At 49.7% G+C, this 14,091-nt stretch overlaps 1 protein-coding gene across 4 annotated transcripts in view; it reads left to right on the plus strand.

Moving 5' to 3' along the window:
- LOC119448738 (tudor domain-containing protein 7B) overlaps nucleotides 1–13,163 on the plus strand; it is a 116,317-nt gene extending 103,154 nt beyond the window's left edge. For 3 of the 4 annotated variants that reach the window (XM_037711961.2, XM_049665813.1, XM_049665814.1), the window contains exons 22-23: nucleotides 3,959–4,391; nucleotides 12,998–13,163. In XM_037711961.2, coding sequence (XP_037567889.2) covers nucleotides 3,959–4,391; nucleotides 12,998–13,147 — 583 coding nt within the window. In that variant the 3' untranslated portion in view covers nucleotides 13,148–13,163. The remainder of the gene's footprint in view (nucleotides 1–3,958; nucleotides 4,392–12,997) is intronic. The other variant, XM_049665815.1, reaches the window with a different exon arrangement.
- Nucleotides 13,164–14,091: the final 928 nt, after the last annotated feature.

Raw genomic sequence — 14,091 nt, forward strand, 5'->3', positions numbered from 1 at the left:
CTCGCATCGATTTTGCTTCTGTCGGGAGCGACTTGACAACGCCAATGTCCAGTTTGCATCCTGGTCATCAGCGGGTTCCTCGGACCCCCGGGGCTGAGTGGTTGTGCCACGGTCGTCCTCGTCGCTCGCCGATGCAAGTTCAAGATCATCGGCGTCGGCTGGGAGTGGGGAGTCAGATTGGTCGTCGTCCGGTCGCGAATCCATGTCGCGGTCCGTGCACGAGCTCGTTGATGAGTCAGTAGGATATTCATCGTGGAGTTAGGGGCCCCGCCGTGAGGCCTGGCAGCCCGTCGCTCGCCGAGGCGAGCCACGCTTGCTGGTAGGCTTAGTAGGCCGACGCTCACTTCGTCAATAAGTGGCAAACAATTCGTCCTACCGACTTGAAGTTTGGGTCCGTATGGTCCTTCCGATGAGCACTTCTATATCCGACAGGTCGTCGGTGACGAGAAGGGGTGGTCCGGGTCAAAATTCACAAAATGCGCAGAGCCGACGTGACAAGCGTCCGCTGTCGCGTTTCAGGAGACCCGCTCCGTGGTGTTCGCGGCGTCTCTTCTCTGCAGTGTAGCAATATGCGCTCTCCGTGTGGCAAACCAGATCAATGTAGCGTCCGGGACAGCGTTCGCGCTTTTTCCGTTTGTGCTTCTACGCCGCGATGCTCGCGCAACCGTATGGACGCCGCGAACATGCAAAGCGAAGAGAGACAGAGAGAGAGAGAGAGAGTGGTTGCGCTTCTTCCTCTTCACAAACACACTCTCTCTCTCGCTTTGCGTGTTCGCCGCGTCCATACGCTTGCGGCTTAACCCGCGTTCACAAAGTGAAACGTCACTAACTTTTTAAAGCTCAGCTTTTGTTTTGTAAGGCGCTCGTTCCTGCGTCGGCGTAACCTGCAGAACGAACGAGCCGAGCGCAGCGGATGATGAAAGACGGTGATAGCGAAGAGAGCGCGAGGAGGAATGCGGAGGAGGAGAGGGTGAGGAGGAAAGCGGAGTGCCGCACGAGGCCAACGCCTCCTAAAAAGACTAGGCATTGACGAGGCGTGCTCCTCGGCGGCGACCCGCTACGAGATGACGCTATGGTAGCGTGCGCCGTCACCCGGTCGCGGATGACGTCATTGCTAAGGCATCGGGCGACCACCTGCACCAATACCATATATGCAAACAAAGCACTGGCGTGGACTTTCGACCCACTGTGCATGCGCCAGCTTCACCTGCGCCGTCGCTGCTAGAGAATGCGCTCCGCGCGAGCCTCGCGTTCACCTTCTTTTCTGAACAATGAGTGATGCAACCAGTGGAATTCAAAACACCTAGAAACCTGTGCTCAAATTTCGCGTTAGGGGGTAGTAATCGTCGATTAATTTTTCCTCACGGTGCTGGATGCTGGTTTGATCTCATACTGGCACCCCGGTTTTCCAGTTCTCTCCTAAATCGGCACATGTGCCTGCCTTTCTGCGAATGCCATCCCAGCCAATGTAACTTGAACCAAGGTCAGTTTGTAAGCTCCGCTTTGGAACGCTGTGGAAAAACTGCTGTTGCTGGGTTGTTTGTAGATATGCATTGCGAATAAATTTGTAACTACATTGCAAAGATTTTGAAAGTGCCGCACATTTTATATCAATAAATAAATTTCCTTTAAAAAGGTTTAATCATGCAAAATTCGTACTTGGCATATCACCACTTTTTGTTTTCATTTTGTTTATATTTTTCCGTGCAGTAGTACCTCCACCTCACCTCTGAAATAGTGCCGTTTTTTTTTTCTTTCTCGGCAAAGGTGGCAACCCTACGCTTGGTTGACCTTCTTTTTTTTTTTTCTGGTGAAACCAGGTGGGCTGATCAGCCAGTGCAGTCTATGGTGCAGTGTGGTTTATTTTTTACAATATTAGCGCTTATTACGCCTGTACCGTTCCATTGATCTACTCATTGACTAATTCTCGCTTCTTGTGAGCACCACTGAAGCTGCCTTCCAGACACTTTTGCCTTGCGCTAGCCCTGCTTACTCCAGACGAAATGCTCCCTTTGCCTCACGTCTGTATATGTGCGCACTTACTTGAGAGACGTACAGTGCTCACGGATTAAAACGCGACACTGCGAGCGCGTGGCTGCGGGTACATGCCGCACCACCCGTGGTTACCTGTGGAAGCAATGTGTTGCATTGTGGTATACCGGGAAGGTGAGAGCGTTTTGAGCGTAGGCTTACTGCTTCTAGTTGACACTGAGTGGGGCTGTGGTTGCCTGGCGCGCCTGGAGTGTACCTGTGTGCCAACAGCAGTCGTTCAGCGGTGCGCACCTCCGATTTCGCGACATCCTCTGCTCGCGTGCTCTTGTTGCGCATGCCCTTCCGATGCGGCACATGTGCTGTGCATTGGCAACCGGTAGCAGTAAGCCTACACTCAAAACGCTCTCATCCTCGGGGTCACTACAATGCTACACCTTGTTTCCACGGGCGACCACAGGCAGCGCTGTATTTACTGGCGGCCACGCGCTCGCAGTGCCGCATTTCAATCCGTGAGCAATCTACATTGCAACCCTCTGTTGATCATTCTATGAGCTCAAGCGCAGTACTGCTGAATGTGCATGCCGCGTGCCGTGTGTGCTAATGGGACACAGCTGCTCATGTGCAGTTCTGAGCTCACTAGGAAATAGCACAAGTTACATTTGTTGCTGCCATTGATAATAAGTTTATGGTATGTCTTCAATGAACTGAGCGAAGTGCAGCTGCAGTTTTGTTTCTGGCTGCCTAGCTAGAGCATGCTTGGTCCTCCATATTTTAAACATCCATTTGAAAGAGCAAATTGAAAGACCAAGAAAAATATCTCCAGGCGATGCAGAACGGAACAAAGTGGCGATCTGAAGCTGCTCTTTCTTTTAGAAACATAAAAAAAAAACATTTTTATGCATTTTTTATGCTGCGCGCCGAGTTGCATACCTCAGGACTTTTATTAAAGTTTTGCATCTATCCATCCATCTTGTTCTTCAAAGTTAGGGTTGGCCTTTTCTGAGAAAAAAGAAAAACGGCACCTGGGGATGCGAGGCTTGTTTCCTGCGATGAGTACTGCTTGCAGATATACAAACAAAACAAAGGGGCAATACACCTAGTACAAACTTCTGATGATTGAAGACTTATATATAAAATTTGGCTCACATTTAAAACTTCTTAAAGGCCAACTGCGACAAAATATTTCACGTAAAAAGAACAGTTTAATGTTTTAGGTATAGAGGAGCGTCCATGCAAAATTTGATGTTCGAAATACGAGCGGACGCACCATGAAATGCTTGGAAATATACGCCTTTTTTTGATACCGAAACTAAAAAAAAAAATAAACCGCCATTACCGCTCTCCAGCAGTGACGCATAACCAAGAACCTGCGGCTCCTTGGCATAACCTCCGAAATTAGGCGGCGCTGGCAGCACGCTGACAAATCTCGAAGGTGGCATGGTGGAACTTAAGTCTAGCGACAACCACCAGGTAAACATGTCTGCTTAGGAGCTGTTTAAAGGCTGCTGACAAGAAAACTATGCAATTAGTAGCCCTGCGGGTTTGCCAAGATTGCTTTAGTGGTATATACTACTCATTTATAGCAAATTTAGCCAGAGTGAAATTTTGTTGCAGTTGGCCTTTAAACAGGGTTGCAATTTTGTAGTAACACCTTTTCCGATGCTATACCTTTTCGCGCTTCTTCAGTGGTCAGAGCCATGCTATGCCTGCATTGTCAATTGGATCAGCTGGCTGAGAACGGTGGATGATAAGGGTGGCATAGAATTGAGCGGAAGGCATTGCTACAAAATCACTGGCCAAAATGGACCAACAGCCTACTGAGCAGCGTTTTCAATGTGGGGAGGTGGATGAAGGAGTGTCCGGCACTGCTCTAATATTAATTCCTCTTAGCGCCAGCATTCTGTTTCGTGCTGTTGTGTCCCTGACCATGTCATGGCATTCTTGTTCCCTTGCATTCCCTTCGCAGAGGTTCTGGTGACTTTTCACCAACATCAAAAGTCAGTGCGTCGACGTTGACAATTGGGCCTACAGGGGATGGCCCAAGCCTCTCCGGCATGACCTCGCCATTGTCTGAGCTCACGGCACTTAGCCTGATATCGTCGCCCGAGCTGGACGAGGAAGGCTTGCAAGGCAAGCCCCTTGCAGCACCCGAGCTCCCTGAGGTTGGGGAATACCTGGACGTCAATGTGACGGAGGCTGCCAACCCGCTGAACTTCACGTGTCAGTCGTGGGCCCACGGGGCACAGCTGGATGCCCTGATGTCCGAGATGCAGAGTTTCTATGCTGCTGAGGGCTCCAGTGCCTTCCCTGAGGGCCTGCCTGAGGCACTGCTGCGCAAGGGTCGCTACTATGCAGGCCGCCACATGGACAAAAGCTGGTATCGTGTGCTGGTGCAACAGGTTGGTCTTCCCATCTTCCTATCCTTTGATATAGTTCGGCCACTACGGGGCTCTGCTGCTTAGCATGAGGTTGCTGGTTGGATTCAGAACCGCAGCAGCTGCAATCCAACGGGCTATGGAATGCCGAAACACTCATGTACGTAGATTTAGATGCACATTGAAGGTGTTGCTTCGAGAAATTCACATCAGTTACTGCTGCTGCATGCTTCTTAAAGGAAAACGTGGGGAATAAACACACCACATGTAAGAGTGCAAGAAAAGTAAGAATTTTTGTACTCTGTAAATGAGAGGGCACAAGGTGTGCCTTGGTTTGCACTGTGAAAGCATTTTGCTTAGTTCAAGAGCAGTTTTGCAGTTCAAGAGCATGTATACAATTACTCACTCAAGAAACTTGGAGCAAAAAAAATTTTCCCTTGTTGAGCATAAACTTGTTGTAGTTGTTTACTGATGAACAGCTATTAGGGGAGCTTCCTGAGTAATCACCTTCATCAGAGATAGATTCATAATTAGCGGAGCCATAACTAAATTCCATGTCATTGTCACTTTCAATTACCAAGCATATTCATAATTTCTTCACCTGAGAGGCCGTGGTGATGAATAGCTGCCATCATGCTTCACACGCGGGAAGCCTGCTAGGAACATATAGTGATGTGAACAATACATGCTCGCACAAGAGAAAACAACTACAGTATAGACCACTTCTAACGTAACCGCTTATAGTGCAGCACCGGATATAGTACGGTGTTTTCAGACTCCCATTAATTTTCCCATAGCACTCCATGTATACACGTATCGCTTTTAGTGCAGTTGCGGGAGACGAAATACCAGTTACAGTGCGCCTGCTGGCGCGTTTCGCACCGGCAGTGCACCGTCAGGCACGTTACAATGTTGCTGGCGCATGAATAGCTCCGTTCATATTTTTCGCCTGGCGCACCAAGCCACACCGGCCATGCATCCGAGCATTCCTCACGAGGAGCGGGCAGAATGATGCAATGGTGGGAGCGAGCGAAAGCACGTCCGTCGCTGTGGCTCTCTGCGCATTAACGAGCATGGTGTCACGCACGCACAAGCAAACATGAACACATCTCACTCGATGACCGTGGAAACTTGCTGTCAGAACCCTATGGTGGGGAAGCACTGCAGCAGCAGTGAGCTAATTGACCTTCGTGCTGCCGCTTGCATCAAAGTGAACTAAGCCGCGAAAACACAGTGCATGGTGGACTGTGCCCCCGTCGCAGATGACTTTCAAGATACAGCGGCCCCTGTGGGCAGGCGTGCGCGCTCAGAGTAAACGCACCCCCTCCCCCCCCCTCGATCCTTGCGCACGACGGAAGACAGTGCACTTCCTTCCCGCTTTCCTCCCTTGCGTGTGCGAGATTGAGACGCGATCACCGGCTCACCCTCACACGCCTTCACTCGCACATACAGCATACAGTGCGCGGTGACGATATTATTGCCCTTGGACTTTACACGGAACCTCGCAGCAACAGCTACGGCAGCTAGAAATGCGCCTGGAGTGTCCGTATACACTGTAGACCGCTTATAGCGTAAGTCGCCGGAGTTGCGAATATCCGCACTATAAGTGGTACCGCACTATAACCAAAGCAGCAATTTTCAAGGCCCGCACATATGCAAAACATGTTCACCGAGCCGCCACGCATATGCGACAGTCGAGGAATGCGGTTAGAACATTTGCATTCAATTTACAGTCGAATCTCGTTAATTCGAACCAAATCACGCGGTGCCTCCAACCGGCATTGCTCCGGCACCGCCATAGAGTAAAAGCTTAGGAGAGACCCCTCAATGTCGCGCGAGAACAAAAAAAGAAAAAAAAAATGCGGTGAAAATTCCACCGCCTCTTAAATGGCAAGGTCGCCAATTCTGCGTTGCGCCGGAACATGCGTGTACGTGCCGACGTCTCAGCCACGCGTAGGAAATGTCTGTGAACCCTTCTTTCTCCTTTATGCTTCCTCTATTTTCTAGTCACGTGTTGACCTTGCACGCTGCGGTTACGGCGCAGAGGTAGCCACTGTAGCAGAGGGAAGCAGCGGTGCTGTCCCAGGCCGGCCAACGAAACTGCCCACGCCAGCAAACGCCCGCTTCACGATAACGGCAGAAAACGACACTTCGCGGAGCTGGCGCCGGGCCGGCTGACGTGGCGGCGCCTGCACAGCAGCTGGCGCACACGGTGACTGTCGAAAGTGAGGGAGCTACAAGGGAGGGCGAGGGGAGCCACCAAAGCGGCGGAGTTGCCGAGGCAAAATCCGCTTCCCTGCCGCCCTCCTCCCTCACATTCCACGGTCTCCGCGTGCGCCCTTCGCCTTGCTGTGCCGGCGCCGCCCGCTCCCAGAAGTTTTGTTTACTGCCGTTATCGTGAAGCGAGCGTCAAGAAGCGCTCACGAGGACGATCAACAGCCCCGGCACCAACCATCCACCTGCGAATAGGTCCTAGAGAGATTACCAAGGTAGACAGACTTCGGATCCTCGGCTTACACTTACAAAAGGACGGGGGCGGAGGATACGCCATACAGAAGCTACAACACACGACCACGCAGATCTTGCACATGATTCAACGAATTACTAGCAGGAAGAGGGGACTCAAGGAACAGGACCTTATTCGATTAGTGCAGGCTCTGATTGTGAGCCGCATTGCGTACTCGGCACCATATTTATATTTAAGGAACGCGGAAGTGGAGGTACTCGACCGGCTGATACGCAAGGCGTATAAGCAAGCGCTCGGACTCCCACCCGGAACGGCTACTTTTCGCCTCGAGGAGACAAGGGTGTACAACGCACGGGAAATCATAGAGGCCCACCTGGTAAGCCAGAAGGAAAGACTACTACGCACAATAGCGGGACGCTGCGTCTTGGAACGTCTTGGAACGTCTTGGATATTCCGTACGGAAGACCAGCGCACTGACCAAAATCCCAACACGAATACAAGAAACTATGTACGTCTCACCGATTCCCAGGAACATGCACCCAAACTTCCACATCGGACGGAGACAAGCCCGAGCGCAGGCGCTCGCGAGAAAGTATGGAAACCACCCCAATGTCTTGTACGTAGACGCGGCCAGCACCGCAAGAAGCACCGCATTCGTCACCAGTGTAGTCGACAATCACGGGACCGAAATAAATGCATCGTCGGTTTCCAGAGTGAGCGCTGCGGAGGCAGAGGAACTAGCGATTGCGTTAGCCATCACGACGAGACCGCAGTGGGATTGCGTCATAGTTCTGACGGACTCTCAGACGGCATGCAGAAATTACTCCAGGGCCAAAATTTCCAGGGCTGCACATCGCATTCTGAATGGAGCGCACCAGCTGCCACCATACATACAAATCGTGTGGACTCCGGGGCATGAGTCCTTACGTGGCAATCAGCAGGCACACGCCTACGCCCGAGCGCATGCACACCGGGAGCCGCGAGATGACCGCGCCGAGCAGTTCCAACCAGAGCCCATACCATTAACCTACACTCACATCCTACAACACTATCGCCTTTCACGAAGAACACTACCCCCACCTCATAATTCTCTGACGCGAGAGGAGGCCGTAATATGGCGAAAACTCCAAACAAACACATATCCCCATTTGAGTCTTTACCACGCCATACACCCTGCGCTGTATTCCTATAAATGTCCACACTGTGATCAATGTGCAACACTTTACCACATGGTATGGGCTTGCGCAAACACACCACAGCTAACACCCATAACACACCCCACCACATGGCAATGGGAGGCAGCGCTGTCCAGCTCCGACTCGACGGACCAGCTCAACCTGGTCAACCGAGTGAGAAGGGCAGCTAAGGCCGCTGGACTCCTGGACTGAGGGGACCACCCACTGCAGAGCGGGGGAGCTACCTACGCTGGCATGCTCTTTTTATTAAAGTTTATTCTCTCTCTCTCTCTTGGCCGGCATTGGCAGTTTCGTGGCCCTCGCTCGCTATGCGCGCCGTGATATTTCACGACTCGCACTTAAGATTCTGGTTTCAGCCTCACTGGCTGTTCGTTCCCACCACGTGCCCTTCTCCTCCACTTCGTCTCTCTTTCTTCCTCGAGCACTCCTTGGGGCGCCCGTTTGAGGGGAGCGTTCGCCGTCTGCGCTGACTTCCGTACTCCCAGGCAGCAGCACTGTAACCAGTATTTCGTTTCCCGCAAACGCACTATAAGCGATACGTGTATACATGGAGTGCTATGGGAAAATTAACGGGAGTCTGAAAAGACCGCACTATATCCGGTCCTGCACTAGAAGCGGTTACATTATAAATGGTCTATACTGTAATTTCTATCGCAATAAAATTGTTGTTTTGGTTATAGTGCGGTACCGCTTGTAGTGCGGATATTCGCGACTCCAGTGACTTACGTTATAAGCGGTCTACACTGTAATACCATTTGCTGAGAAGTTGTTCAAATTGTGGGAACTTGTGTTTACTCAAGCCTGCCTGCCGGACTGCAGCATCAGCATCGCTACCAAGGAAGTGGCTGTACTGGAGTGCTTGACGGGACTGGACCAGATAGCCAGGGTTTAGACACGGGACATCTCCACAAGCATTACAAGAAAAAAAGAAAATTGCGGGAAGAAGTCGGGGCAGTGGCTTTAAAAGCTTAACTACAGCAAACTAGAGTCGAACCCCACTATATCAGACCCATGTACATCGAATTATCCCTTATATTGAACAGTTTCTGAACACCGCAAAGCAACAATGAGAATATATAGAAAAAAATATAGTACATTGAACAAAAATATAAGCCATTGCCAATATTTGTAGCTTCAAACAGTGCAAAACTGCCCCAGAAGTTGCTTTTCCTGTGCGGCGGCAGGTGAGCTGCCAACACTTCCTCAGAAAAAGTTATTTAGCCTGACTGCACCTGGCACGACACTACGACGCTGCAGCCAGCACCACGCATCCCCTAAAAAAATGATCCTGGTCTGCTCCATCGTTTTGGTGTTGTTTTCCCACGATACAGTGAGCTGTGACTACGTGTTAAGTTTGTTTTTGGGTAATGGCTTGCACAAATCGGCAGAATCTTCCATTCACTGTGAAGTTGCAAATTATCAAGTCAAGCGTGACGAGAATATAAATCTGACCTCGCCACTACATTCCAGGCTGACATTAAGAAGAAGCTTCAGCTTGGGGTCAATTCCTATGCCGCCTATTCAAATAGTACACGTAAAATGCAGAAACACTTTTATGAAACAACCCCTGGACCAATTCGTTGTTGCATTTGAGAGAGAAAGTAAAATTTTAGTGACTTTTGGAGGCATATTTTTTTATTTAGGGCCTGGAACATTTTAGACAAATTGCCACTAATTGGTACGTTTAAAAATGTTGAAGCATGAAGTTTACGTGAATTTGTTACAATGCTTACAAAGATTTAGCAAAAGTCCTATTTGCATAATAATGGTAGTATATTTCATAGTGTTTTTTTTATTTTTTATCTTTATTTTTTATCTTTAACTGTTCCATAGAATCAAGTGCTTTTTTTCTCCGCAATTAATGAATTGGGGACGTTCTGTTGTACTGAATACCAAAAAAGTTCTCAGTTTAAAGGTATACATGTGGTTAGCGGCAATCTTTCATTTATTGCATAGAATGTTTTGCTTGCCAGTTCTTTCTTTTTTTTTTCACAAAAAATACAGAAGGGTTAGCCCAACTTTATGGCAGGTGGGTTATCGTAAGGCCAGTCTGTGCGACAGACGAAAGAACCGCGCATCACGTGACTCGATCACCGCCTCGCGCGTAGCCTGTCGCCAACGGTAAAGAGCAGGCACAATCCGTGCCCTCTCATTGTCAGGTTCGGCGTGATTTGCCACCCGTCAAAGATCCTGAAATCTGGAGGGTCAAGGCAAGTTCGCACGATGCTCGCTTTTAACGAGCGATAATCTAATGGTCTATGCAGTGTGGCTGCAACGAAAATTTGCTGCTGGCTGTTGCAACAAGCCGCAAGCCGTCGCGGAATTTTTCGTAGGGATAGCATTATCAGTGATCAGTCCCGAGATCATGTGTGTAGGTTAGATTGACAGCTGATCGCCGAAGTCCATCGCCGCGCATCTAACACACTCTGTGTACCTATATTGGTGATTAATTGGCCTGATCTTCGCACATGCTCTTGCACTTTACGAAATACGCCCTGCTTTTGTTGCCGCCATTCGATCCGTCTGTCGGCATTGAGTTATTTCAATCCGTCCTGTCGACTCGGACGAACCTTGTATTGACGGAGGCGACTCCTACCGACGTGGCGCAGTTCTGCGAATTGTGGCGTTCAGGCACTGTGTTTGTGCGATCGTGCGATCCCCGCATCATGCCGATGTTGAGGAGCACTCGCAGTGACTAAGTCTGCTACTGCGACAGCCGGGGCAGCCCATCCTTGGCGCGCTCAGCGCTCAATTTGCGCCGAAAACACTTGGGCGGCATCGAGCACGAGAGGCTCCGTGGCGCATGCAACATGTGGCACCTCTACACTGAATGTTCTCTTCTCTCGAAAAATCTAATTGTAGGTAATCGATTTGCAAATCTAATTATTCGAATGTTCACGATTCAATTCAGTGATATTCAAGTATTCGCACACCCCTATTTTAAGTGCATCAAGCCTCATCAAATTAGGTTCAGTGGTTACCGAGAAACACAATTTCTCCATTTCATTGTATCTATATAGAAGCACCTGAGCAAGATCTTTATCTTGAAGGGGCCCTGAACCACTTTTTATCAAGGTCGAGAAATGAATTTGGAGTAAAAATACCTTCAGAAACACTTTGCCAGAAAAAGTACTTCAATGCGTTTAGCAGAAGCGGAGTTATTGGCAGTGAAAGGTTGGCCTATGAACCTCTTCGCAGTGCTTCTTCAATGCCTTGCACTGCGAAGGCTACAGCAGAGTGGAGTGGGGTGTGCCCATGACGCTCCGCCTACTGAACGTCACCGTGGCGTGCAGTTCAAATTTGATTTCGGACGCACACGCCACTATTTCTGATTTTGGCACCTACGACGCACCAAACGTGGTTGTCCTCCGAGAGCCACAGTGCGCTGAGAGGGCGGACTCGTTGCGGCGGCCTCGGTATCTGTGCTACATAGCAGACCACAGCTACATGCAACTGTAGTGTGTATGCACAGCACTTGCTTTGTGCACGACAAAGCTTGAGTGCGTGCTCGCGCTAACATGCTCCAGCCTGGCTGTGCTATGTGGCGTGGACTGGCTTTGTCCTGCACCAGCTTGACCGAGGGATAGTAGCCACATCCAACTTATGCATTTTGAAGCTCTATCAATAGCTCTATTCGAAGCGAAGTCTGCCAAGGCGTCTATCTAGGAGCAGCCAGGAGTGAGCGCACGCTGGCAAGCGTGCATGTGGTCTGACCTTAAGTTTTGCGTGGTTCACGGCTAGTTGAGTGTTCAAAACTAGTCGAAATTAGTAAGACCCAACGGCTATGCCACCAAGAAGTCTGGCCAAATTCTTATACGGGCAGCTACGGCCGAGCGTTACCAGACGATAGTCGGCTTCTTCCGGAAGTATGTAATTCTTATCGAAATTTGAAAGCAGGTTCTAACTTAATTCAGCCTGTTTGTTAAACTGCGTGAATAAATATACACAGTAACAGTAGAAAGAAGTACAGTGATCCAAGCACCCTTCTTGATTGATGTCAGCTATCGGCCAATAGCAGCCGCCAACAGGAATCTGCTATATAATGAAATATAGCATCCAGAAAAAAGTGAGGAGTAGGCTTCAGTTGAAAAGAAAGTGTTTGAATAGAAGGCGAATTAGTACTCTGCTTGCGAGCTCCACGAGCCGCGCATGACTGCAATATTTTGCTGAGGTTTTCACAACAGCATATGCTATCAGGAGACTGCGTTTTTTCACCAAGCCCAAGGGGTGGTTCAGGACCTCTTTAAGAAGGAAACGATTGTTGTGCCAGTTTCCGCGTTCTCGGTGACAACAGTGAAGTCTTCAATGAGTGCAACGAAGCTATGACCGGTTTCGATAAAATTTGTGGTGGGTTGCAACCACGGGAGAGCTTAGAATGAGGTCTTCATCTCCGATGACGTGAATCGGGACATTAGTGAAGGAAACAGTGAGGACAACTCGAATCCTTTGCCCACCTGCTCCAACATGATGCGTGCGCTTTCCATGTTTCGGTGCTTTTGCATGAGCGTGGAATCCAGCTGCAGCCTCAGCTAGCAGCCTTCCACAGCTACAACATGGAAAAATGCACGTTCTCATGGGCAACTAAGATGTTGAAGCAGAATATTTGGGACTATTTTGTGCCATGTAAGGTTGAAATTAAGTCCATTTTGTCAATGGAATGCTGTTACAAATGGTATGTGCTTTTATGTTGTACAATTCTTTAAAAGTTCTATATCGAATTACACAATATATCAAACTAATTATTATTCCTTTGCGAGTTCGATATATGTGGGTTTGTACTCGGAGGCCGGCGTTTCACTGTCTTTAATAGAAGAAAGTGTACTCCCCCGATCAAATGTAACAACCACTTGATCATCATTGGTTCTTATTAGACTGTCTGCAAATTGTCGATGTGGTATTCTTGCTTTCTTGTCTGTGGTGTTTCTGCAAAGAGTAAATGGAACTAAATGTTGTCTCTACCCAACTAGGTGCAGGGGCCACTGATGGCAAGTGTGTACTTCGTGGACTACGGGGACTACGGCATGATGCAACCGTCAGAGCTGCAGCCCCTGTGGCAACGTTTCAGGCACCTGCCAGTGCAGGCCATCCAGGCATCCCTTGCTGGTACGTTGGGATGACAGGTTCTTTTTCTTTTATGATTCAGACAATTCTCTGAGATGGAGCCTCCGAGAACCCAATTGAGGACAAAGCCGTTTGTTGGAGAACACACAAAATTTTAATAAAACTAAAACGAAAAGTAACCCATAAAATAAACCCTTAAAGAAATATCACGGCAGAAAAACATTCAGAGCACACGCATGATATTACAGTATAGACCACTTATAATGTAACCGCTTATAGTGCAGGACCAGATATAGTGCGATCTTTTCAGACTCCCGTTAAATTTCCCATAGCACTTCATGTATACACGTATCGCTTATAGTGCAGTTGCGGCCAACGAAATACCAGTTACAGTGCAGCTGCCTGGGAGTACGGAAGTCGGCGGAGACGGCGAACGCTCCCCTCAAACGGGCGCCCCAAGGAGTGCTCGAGGAAGAAAGAGAGACGAAGTGGAGGAGAAGGGCACGTGGTGGGAACGAACAGCCAGTGAGGCTGAAACCAGAATCTGTAGTGCAAGTCGTGAAATATCGTGGCGCGCATAGCGAGCAAGGGCCACGAAACTGCCAATGCCGGCCAACGCTCGCTTCACGATAACGGTAGTAAACGAAACTTCTGGGAGCGGGCGGCTCCGGCACAGCAAGGCGAAGGGCGCACGCGGAGACTGTGGAATGTGAGGGAGGAGGGCGGCAGGGAAGCGGATTTTGCCTTGGCAACTCCGCCGCTTCGGTGGCTCCCCTCGCCCTCCCTCGTAGTTCCCTCACTTTAGGCTGTCACCGTGTGCGCGCGCGCCGCCGCTCCAGCCGGCCCGGCGCCAGCTCCCCGAAGTTTCGTTTTCTACCGTTATCGGGAAGCAGGCATTTGCCGGCGTGGGCCGTTTCATTGGCCGGCCTGGGACAGCGCCGCAGCGTGCAAGGTCAACACGGGACTAAAAAGTAGAGGTAGCATAAAGGAGAAAGAAGGG

This window comes from Dermacentor silvarum, chromosome 4, assembly GCF_013339745.2.
Source record: "Dermacentor silvarum isolate Dsil-2018 chromosome 4, BIME_Dsil_1.4, whole genome shotgun sequence".
Taxonomy (NCBI): domain Eukaryota; kingdom Metazoa; phylum Arthropoda; class Arachnida; order Ixodida; family Ixodidae; genus Dermacentor; species Dermacentor silvarum.